The 9,980-nt window shown below is 46.7% G+C and overlaps 1 protein-coding gene and 2 long non-coding RNA genes across 3 annotated transcripts; 2 read left to right on the top strand and 1 right to left on the bottom strand.

Annotated features, from left to right (window-relative positions):
* Positions 1 to 80: 80 nt before the first annotated feature.
* Positions 81 to 9,264, bottom strand: ipo9 (importin 9). The gene is made up of 24 exons (XM_029150900.3): positions 9,075 to 9,264; positions 7,131 to 7,192; positions 6,954 to 7,040; positions 6,628 to 6,829; positions 6,424 to 6,512; positions 6,147 to 6,233; positions 5,905 to 6,024; positions 5,572 to 5,672; positions 5,299 to 5,357; positions 5,056 to 5,207; positions 4,845 to 4,943; positions 4,535 to 4,641; positions 4,285 to 4,424; positions 3,934 to 4,096; positions 3,591 to 3,817; positions 3,327 to 3,475; positions 3,110 to 3,238; positions 2,723 to 2,998; positions 2,427 to 2,593; positions 2,099 to 2,232; positions 1,815 to 1,934; positions 1,414 to 1,527; positions 1,217 to 1,293; positions 81 to 860 (listed from the first exon to the last, which is right to left on the bottom strand). Exons 1-24 carry the CDS (start codon positions 9,232 to 9,234, stop codon positions 750 to 752), a joined length of 3,132 nt encoding a protein of 1,043 aa, XP_029006733.1. The 5' UTR covers positions 9,235 to 9,264; the 3' UTR covers positions 81 to 749.
* Positions 2,173 to 4,673, top strand: LOC114855610 (uncharacterized). The gene is made up of 6 exons (XR_003785950.3): positions 2,173 to 2,313; positions 2,454 to 2,569; positions 2,765 to 3,499; positions 3,607 to 3,837; positions 3,940 to 4,451; positions 4,538 to 4,673. It is a non-coding gene; the product is annotated as an uncharacterized LOC114855610 (long non-coding RNA).
* Positions 8,441 to 9,481, top strand: LOC129604174 (uncharacterized). The gene is made up of 2 exons (XR_008694847.1): positions 8,441 to 8,583; positions 9,258 to 9,481. It is a non-coding gene; the product is annotated as an uncharacterized LOC129604174 (long non-coding RNA).
* The last annotated feature ends 499 nt before the right edge of the window (positions 9,482 to 9,980 follow it).

The raw sequence follows: 9,980 nt of genomic DNA, 5'->3' as shown, positions 1-9,980 counted from the left end.
CATGCATTTGTATCTTCGAGACAGGACGAAGAACACACAAATTTCACAGCTCAAGACAAAAAGGGCTCATGAACTCGATCTTGAAATTCTGCCCGTTCAGGCCTTTATTTAGAAATCTTTCCCAAATCTCACTTGGTACAAGGAAATGACAAGGATGTGAATCACCGTGGCAACTGTGTGCAGACCCACATACCCACCGTAACCGAGCTGTGGCAGCCGGTCTAAGAGCTTCTCATTTCATGTCAGAAACAGTCAGTGTTTATAAGGCCGCCAACATGTCAGGATGTTTCTTTTGACTTTCCTTCAATCAGTGTCAAGTCTTGGAAGTTTGTTTTCCCATTGTTTATGCAGAAAAACAAAAAGAACAAGCTAAGCTATAAGTAGGACGTGGCAATTGTTCGTTCCTGCTCTGTGAAACCACAACCTTTTTCGCTCAGTCCTCTTGTCCAGTCTAAAATTAATCCATAAATTGTGATGTCATTCTTCCAAAAAAAAAAAAGCAAAACTAAATGCAGTCTCTCTCCTCTTCGTCCTCACTGTAACGTCCTTCACCTCCTGACACGTACAGACATGGGAGGTATAGGTAAGTGCCTGCTTCTTTTCCCACCCTGGTTGTTTACTCTGTTGAGCAAAACATCCCCTTCTTATTCGCTTGTTTGAAAATTCATAATGAGAAAAAGCAATGGAGCAATAGAAGAGTCTCAGGCTGCTGCAGACGAGAGGACGTAGTAAAGCAGCAGGAAGGGGGACTAGAGGCCTATAGACTGCAGGGTCTGTCTCTCTGCGTTGTTGAGGTGGCCTGAGAACATGCTGTAACACGGCTGCTGGGCGAACTGCGTCAAGAAGTCAGTCAGGTACGCCTGGAAACACAGACGCATATGTTGTCAACAGATTTCAATGTTTCAGACTTCAGAAAACTAACTACTAACTGCCTGTCTTTGTAATTATTATTCTCTTACTCTACTTAGCAAATACCTTTTAACCTTACGTACTGTGCATAGATGTGATCATCTAGAACAGGAAATACGAGCAAAGATGGCTGCACATAATGGTAACATCAGGGAAAACCTACATGGTAACTTACAACAATGTGCAAAAACTCCAAAATCCAACCCCTCTATGTTTGGCAGGTGAAAAAAAAGTCCTCCACACAAATGAGCCTCTCCCAATTTCATTGGCAAATGAAAACGTGTGAAATTAAAATATTATACATTACCTGTAGATCAATTTGATATATAGGGTCTTTCAAGGCATCTGGATCGTCTTCCTCATCATCCTCGTAATAATCGTCATCTTAAAAAAATATATAAAAAAATAAACATTAACTTTGAACAGTGTAACAAAAATACATTTGTGAAAGTTGACAGAAGGAAAAACACAGACACATGTAAAACACAGGGGAAATTCCAGTACCGTATTTGTTGGAGGCAATGAGATCGGAGAGCAGCTGTCCTGCCAGCCCTTCATCCCCCTCATCATCATCCTCCCCCTCTTCCTCTTCCTGCTCTTCCCACATACCGCTGGAATCTGAAACAAACCACCGCTAGTGACCGTGATGTCCACTATGCTACAGGCATGTTTTCAAACACAGTGTGTTTTATGTCACAGATCTGAGTGGAACAGTAAACATGGCAAATAGTCTGCACTTGTATACGCTTTACTCCCTTTATGGCCCGGCTTTAGGACTCTGCTTTGATAAGTCCACAGACTGGACCCGCTGTAATGCTGCTCATGTTTCCCCTCAAAATAGCACTGAGTAAACTAAACCACAAAAAACAAATGGCTGAACTAGTCCTTTGTGTGACTGGACCCACCTTGGCTCCAGTCTGCAGCGTTCGCCCTGCTGGCGTTTGCCTCCACCACAGTTGACAACTCATTAATGATCAATTTAAAGATCTTCACCAGCAAAGGAATGTTTGTCCAACGCTCAGGGTCTGTGGAGGAGACACACAAGTCAAACCACTCAAGTATTAGATCATTGTACTAATGTAGTACAGCAAACATGATGCTATGTCACAAGAATGAGTTTGTAGAACAAGATAGCAATTATAATAACAGTCAAGTAGTAACAGCCAACTTAACGTCATTGGTGACTTACTCTTGGCAGATTTGGATCGTGTGCGAATTCCATCTTCAGGGTTGTAGATTTCTTCTCCCTTCACCATGATGTCCTGGAGGCGTTTGTCGTCAGTGTTGAGGCCGTGCTGCAGCAGTTTACAGAGCGCCACCGTGCTGCAGGACAAAACATGAATAAAAACACCACCACAGGAGTTTGAAATGAGTCGAAGTGGAGAAGAACTGTTGATCCACATGGTGAATATTATAACTAGACATTTATCTCTACATTGCTGCTGTTTTAGCGTAGGTCATAAAAATTATAGTTTTCATTAAAATGTAATAATTGAGCAATGGAAATGCTGTCTGACCTGACTTTACCCTCATACTGTCCATAGAAGAGGTGCTGCCTGCTCATCCACTCAGTCATAACGAACTCCAGGGCTGGCTTCCCCGTCGGCCCGGGCAGACTGCACAAGAACTCCAACAGAGGCTCCAGCTGGGAGTGAACCAGGTGAGCAAACACCATGATGAGGGACTACAGAGGGAGGATGAAAGAAACAGTGGGTAATTGAGTTGTATTCCCATTTATTAGTAGGGCCATTTCATGATTGATTATTTAAATCTGTATAGTCACATGCCAGTTATTAGCATCCTTCCTGCCTACCTGCATGACACTCAGGGTCTCAGCCTGTTGCATCTTGCTCAGGATGGCTCGAAGGATCTGGTCCAGCTGTTCCCCAAGCTCTGTTCCCGCCCGAGAGATGAGAGTGGACACCAGTCTACCCACGAACGCGGCTGTGAACTCCGAGGTCCGAGGGTCCAGCAGCTGGTTCACCACTTGCATCACGTACCAGAGGCCACTGTTCCCCTGCTCGTCCCGCCACTGGGCAATTTGCTCGAGGGCAACAGAAACATAGGCCCGCAGACACTCACCGCCGTTCTAAAGAGAGGCAGAGAGTGAAAATGTGAGGGTTTTTTTTTTTTTTTATAACTTAGATACACTATAGTTTAGGAGGAAGAATTGAAATGCAGCCTTAAATTGGGGGTTTACCTGCATTATTGTATTGTCGTCGGTCCGTAAGGTGCACTGTGCCACCACAGGGAAAGCCTGGCACACAAGCATCTCTGACAGAGGGGGTTTGGTGTTACGCACAACTGTGGTCAGAATATCCATGGATGTCTGTGGTAGAAAGAAAAACCCTCTTCAGGTTTGATTTGACAAACAAAAACAACCTAAAGTTCAAGATCGGATCATTAATGGTACGTACTGCACAGAGACCGGACGGGATCTTGTCAGGGGGAGCCTGCATGATGCTGACCAGCGTTGGGATGAGCCGCATCTGCATGGGACCCTGGCAGCCTTCGATCTGTGCCAGCTCTTTAAAGATGTCCTGAGCAAGAGATGCCACCACGGGGTCTGAGGAGAAGACAGCGAGACACGGTAAGAAACATCTGGAGGCTGGGTGAATCCTCACAGAGGGAATGATTCTGAAAGATGAACAAAGATGAGGTCTGAGGATTAACTTTAGTACCATTGTTGTATTTAAGGAAAATAGCGATAGTGAGGGGGCAGATCTTGTTCTCTGCGCTGGTGGTAAAGGCCGAGTCGACTGTGCAGACGATGCATAGTGTCTCCATGACCAGAGTGAGCACCTCTGAGCTGAACTGGGCGGCCAGTTGAACCAGTCCCTCCAGAATGCTGGGCAGGAAAGGCTGCAGGACATGGGTGCTCTCGGACAGCTTCAGCTGATCGCAGTACCTGCAGAGTACACAGCAATGGTCAGAAATCAGTATTCCAGCTGATTAATAGCATTTGCTGCTGGAATCTGTCCAGTTTTTTCTGAGGGCGGTCAATTGAGGACCTTGCTTGCTCACCCCCAGATGGCTCTGACTGCAGAGATGCGGACGGAGGGCGGCTGGCTGTCGTGGAGCCCGCTGACGGTGGCCTGGAGGAACTGCTGGATGAGCTCAGGAGACATGGCTGCTGTGAAGCGACTCGCCGCCCACAGTGCCCGACCAAGGAGGAACGGGGAGGCCGCTGCTCAGAAGCCCAACACAAAGGCCAAGAGAAGACGATAATGAAATGGGTGTTTAAATTTATATCTTTTCTACTAATAGTGACAATAGGCCTTCCTAAACATTTACCAATAACCATACACCTTGCTAAGGAAGATGTGGTTTCCTCTTGTGTAACTTTAAATCTCCTCAAGCTAGTCTTAAACTCACCTGCCAGGTTAAGGTCAGCGAGAATAACGCTGGCCAGGAAACCATGCATGTCAAACTGGATACGGCCGTTCTTCACGTTCTCCGTTATGATGGTTTTGACTGAACCGAGGGCCAGCATACAGGCTTCATGGATTTTCCACCTGGTCAATCAACCACAGTAAAAGCAGGTTGGCCATAATCCACACATCCCACAACGTAATTACAGCAAGAACATGGCCTAAACTTGACTAAACTGAAAACTCCTCCTCACCAGTGCTCATTGCCACTGTTCCTTGCCTGCTCTGCCTCCTGGAGGTGTCTGGTTGCTGCTGCTGCCAGTGCTGCTGCACTCTCATTCTGAAACTCTGCAGCTACAGTCTGTAAGCAGAAGTCAGAGGTTAACGTCATATGACCTTAAGAAATTTCTTAAAAAAAACCTACACTGCATTCATGACATCTGATCTGCCCTGGGTTGGTGCTTGCTGTTGCTTGTATCCTCTACTTTCTCAGGTCATTAAGAACGTTTAACTCCCAAAGTTGTTGCTGTGACTTTCCAGAACCAGGTTTTTACAGTATCTCACCAGCAGCAGGTCCTGAGCAGAGATCCTGACGGAGTAAGAGAAAGTGTCATCATCCTCATCCTCCACAAACTGCTGTGGGTTAGCCGTCCACGCTTTGATCTGAATAAGCAGTAGTGCAAACAATCAGACCTGGCATCAGCGATTTAGATTTATTTATAATAACATGAACCAGGAAAGCCATTTCAAGGACGTGACTGCACTGTTGCCTCACCTGATCCTCAGTGATCTGCATGTACAGGATGATGTAGTAGATGAGTTCAGGCAGGGCTTTCTTCACTGTGCTCTTGAACTTGTTATTCTCCAGCAGCGTGTGGACAAACTCAAAAATGCTGAACACCAGATTCTCAAAACCCAAAACTTCACCTGCAAAAACAGAAGATAAAGATTTCTTTTGTTATAAGAAGGAATGAGGGCAAATGTAAGGGAAGTGCAACGATGGGATTTCCATGCTCACCATCTGAATCTACAGGGTCATCCACTTCCTCTGTGTAGTTTACTTCTGTTCTAACATAAGTGAAGATTCAGCTAAGGAATATTCAAATGAGAAGTACTAACCACAAGGTTCAGTTATACATCATCATCCTTACAAATTAGCTTGTGTTGGGTCAGTGGTTTAAAAAGAGGCTGGTCTATGTTCACTGAGCTGAATGAAAAGCACCAATAAAAAGGAAGTCAAAGCTCTAGACTGGTTCTGTTCTTTCGGTCGCCAATGCACCGTAAAGGATATAAAGCTGCACTTTCAGTCAGTGTGTTCCATACAATAGGTAAGATCTGCTGCATGGACGACACCATGGGCTTTGGGAAGTTCTTCACCAGTGCAGTTACTGCCTGCGAGAAGAAGCAGGAGATGAGTTATAGATCTGAAATCTGTCTTGCGTTTACTGACCAAAAATGCTCACATCAGCAATAGAATATAACCTGCAACCGTTCAGCTAAGCAACATAAGACAATCATTACAAAAATACTCCATCTCCATCTATTTAATACCTCAAACTCTTAGTCTCAATAAATATACAACTTTCAGTTCTCACTGTAAAATCAAGGCTCCTAAATCTCTCACCTTGAGGACTTCCATCTTAAGACCACTATCAGATGAGGGTCCATCAGGCATCTGCAGAGCCTGAACAAACGCCTCAGTGAACTGCTGCACCACTGGAAAGATCAACGCCTTGGCTGCTCCCTACACAAGCAACATGGTCAGATTAGAAATGCACAATTGATCCTGAAGGTTCAATTATGGCATTAGGTCAAACTAAAGCTAATTTACATACTCCTATAATGTCAGGAAGAATTTAAGCTTACCTTCTCAAGCTCTTCAATAGCGCAGATGAGGTTGGCACAGGTGGTGAATATCTCCACTGCTCTGGAGCGGGTTCGAATACTGTAAACCTGCAGCAGGTAGGGAATAAAATGAGCATCTGCCCAAATGAAAGGAACAATTACATTTTAAATAGCTTCAAAGATGAATGTGAGAATGCTTGTGAGATGGAGCCACATCTTGACCAGAAGAGAACACAAATGGGTCAACTTCCCACAGTGAGGCGGCTCATACACCTGACACTGGGAGCCGGAGCAGTACCTCAGCCATGGTGAAGATTTTGTACATTTCTGGTAAGATGACTGGAGCCACCAGCGGCATCTGCGTGTCAGTCACCTCCCGAGTGAACTCTGGAAACAAATTTGAAATGTGACTTCATTGTAAATGTGATCTTTTAGCCTTTAAGACATTCTTTTTAAAACAAGAAAAGTCTCGGCCATGTCTGCCTGTGTATTAGCCCCATACCTGTGAGGACCCTCATGGCGCCGTGCACAGCATTGACATCTCCACTGACCAGCATCTCCATCAGCAGTGTGAAGAGCTGCGGCCAGGCCTCAGGCCAGTCCCAGTGGGCGACGGCCGACACAGCGTATGCGACACTGGAGCGGACTTTGCTTATCGACTCCCGCAGACCGTTTGGCAGCAGCTCCCTGATGGCAGCTTTAGCCTGGAGGAGGAGAGCAGGGGTCCGACTACGTTTGGCTCAAAACGCCTCCACTGCTGTTGCGATAATAGGATCTACTGAAAAGTAACAAGCAAAAGAAATGTATCCAAGGTGGAGAGCTGGCTACCTGATCCGTGGTTTCAGGAGGCCTGAATTTCTCTGACTGGGAACACCAGTGAGTCTCCACATACTGTTTGAGGATGACGGATGCCAACTGCAAACAGACGGCACGATCATGATTAGCCAGATCACAAACGGTCACATTTGTGTGCCATTCACAGCGCTTAATATGATTCGCGCTCACCTGACGGATGGCGAGAGCTCCCTGAGGATCAACTGTGAGTTCGGCAAGATGGACGCCAAATTCTGCAACATGGAAGTATCAGGAAGGAAAGAAGGCAAAAAAAGAAAAAATGGTTAATGAAACACTAACATAAAACACATACATACATAAAATGGGCACTAAAATCACTCACTTCATATTAAAACTGTATATTGATTGTAAAACAACAGTATGGGAAACAAAATGCCTGAGCCTCTACAAAGTGCAATATCAAGTTAAAAAACACTACAACTAAGTATTTATTACCAATATTATTTAACTAGTAATTACTAGAAAAGTTATTACTTATCTAAGGAAGATAGCAGTTCAGTAGCAATAATAATAGACTCAAATGTAGTTATCTTGGACACAATAAATATTTTGCTGAAGCAGGTGCTTATTTCATGTTTTCCAGGAAAATAACTGGGACATCAGTGTTTAATCCGTGGGAAGACGCCTACTGCAACATGATAACAGTAGAGAACTGTGTGAACACAAGAAAGGAACACACTCGCACACACGCACGCACACACACAAATGTCCAAACTATATTGGCAAAATTCCTTTAAGAATGTGGGTCAGTAAACAAACAAGTAACAGTGCAGACGTGTCACAGGTTAAGCTGTTCTCTCAGCTGGGACACCATTATAAGTGCCAGTGTTTGGTCACCAGTGATGTACAGATCCACGCTGGTTTCAACCGGACCTGGAAGCGGATCTGAGGTGCATCAGCCTCAGCTCTGAACCAGCTCCCTGTCACTGGGGGTTTACCAAGGGTGACATCAGGCGCCAGAAGACAATGTTAATGCTGACAACGGTGCCGAGCGGCTGCCTCAGAGGGGGGCCGGCAGAAAGGATGAGCCACCCGACCATGAGCACAATTAATTCACCGGGGGCCACGAGGATCACGGGACAAACAATGGGACGTCTAGTGGAGTCAAACCTAAAGCCACCATTTGGCCCTTTAAGCTCATTAAAGTGAATGCGTTAAGACATATGATGTAATAACAGTCTAACATAATGATGCTGTGATAATAATAACGTGATGATGATTAATTTTTGCCTTTTTATTTAGACTCATAAGACTAAAGGAAAAATAAACCTGCTAAACGACAAATAGCAGGTTATGAAAACTTTATGGAGTTCGGGATCACTGTCGCTGCGGCCGACGATGACGACAGCCGGCAGCCTCCTGGGCGGGTTCCGCGGGAGAAGCCCCCCTTTTTCCCCGGCGAACATCTTCGCGGGAAAAATTGTCCACGGGCTCTCCACGGTTGCCATAGTGACGGCGGGCGATGACAGCAGCGCTAAGAATCCTGCTTAGGCGCCGTCACCTTCCGGACCACTGGAAGTTGGGTCTCGAGATCCCATTAGAAAGAAGGGATCCGTCTGACGGGTTCGGCGGACATTTCATCTGCTGCTGCCCTCGTTTGCAGGTGACGCTGTTCGGGTCTAAAAGCGTACGGGACACAATGAAAATCGTAAAAAAAACACCAATTCGTGTTCAAATAAAGCCCTTTGGAGGCGCAGAGCAGCGAAGCGGACTCCAGCCTGTTGCTGCGCTGCCGAGGCCGGGGTCCACATGTGCGCTATTGGAACCCGCTCCCTCCGGTGATCGTGGGACGGCTCGCTAGCAGCGACCTGCGCCGAGGCGCCAGTTTGAGCCACCGCACATTCTGGGCAGGGGACGCGCGCTTTATGGGATTTAAAGGCAACTTGTCCAAGTCGGGCTCATACAGCGTGGCCTAACTTTAGCCAGCACAGCCCCCGGCTAACGTCCCGACTGTTAGCTAGCGCCACTAGCTCAGAGTTAGCTAGCATGCGCCGTCCGCGGCGTCCCTGCGGACCACCGTGCCGGTACTGAGCGAGGACCCCCGGTGACGACGCACCTTGGCCCGCTTCGGTCCGGCACAGAGGCGCCACTCACCCTCTGTCACTTCCAGCACTTTGATCTGCTCCTCCGCGGCGGCGCGCACTTCTTGAGCCGGGGACAGGATGGCCGTCAGCGTCTCGATCAGGGCCTCTTTTAGTCCCTGCTGTACCGGGCCCGCGGCCGAACCGGACCGAGCACCACCCGCCACACTCATGCCTGCCGTGTTTTCACCCGCAGCCCCGCTAGACAAGTCAGACCAGCATCACCCAGGGAGGAGCGGAGAACCACAGCGGCGAAGCGCGCCAATGCATGGAAACGCGGAGGCGGGGCTAAAGGAGGCGGAAGTACATTTCGTCGTCCGGTTCGGCCCACGTGCTTTTCGGTTTGTCCGCTGCTGTTTGGGTGCTTTGGTTCCGTCTTGTGGAGCGGGGGACAACGACACCATTAAACTCGAACCCAAACTACCCTGACTGTATAAAAACACTATCTGGACTACGAGTTTGACATGAAGTTAATGTTTGACACTTATGGAGTATTTTCAGTTTTATAAATTAAAACCCTTTAATTCTTAAGGACAAAACTTAAACTAAACACATCAATGTTTCTATTCCCAAACTCAGGCCAATGTGCTGCCACTCTAGCAGGTTTTCATAGGATCATGACTGATTCACTTCAGTTAAGTTCAACCAAGTCAAACCAAAAACCTGTAATTGTAAACTGGTGCCACAAGGTTGTGTTAAAGTTTGTCCATCTCCTCCTACTCTTAGTGGGTACTTAGTATGTGCACTCAGTACTGTGCACATACACCAGTTACAACAACAAAGGCCCTCGTCCTTTAGAGCTGCTGAAACCAACGCTCCATCTTCTGATAACAGGTGTAGTCTCACCTGAGCTTCCAGAGGGGCTTGAACTTTCAATACACTCCTCTCACCGCTCCATTCTTTGCATAAATGTGGGAAA

Source organism: Betta splendens, chromosome 5 (genome assembly GCF_900634795.4).
Source record: "Betta splendens chromosome 5, fBetSpl5.4, whole genome shotgun sequence".
Taxonomy (NCBI): domain Eukaryota; kingdom Metazoa; phylum Chordata; class Actinopteri; order Anabantiformes; family Osphronemidae; genus Betta; species Betta splendens.
Note: the sequence above shows the minus strand (reverse complement) of the source record. Positions and strands in the feature narration are given on the sequence as shown.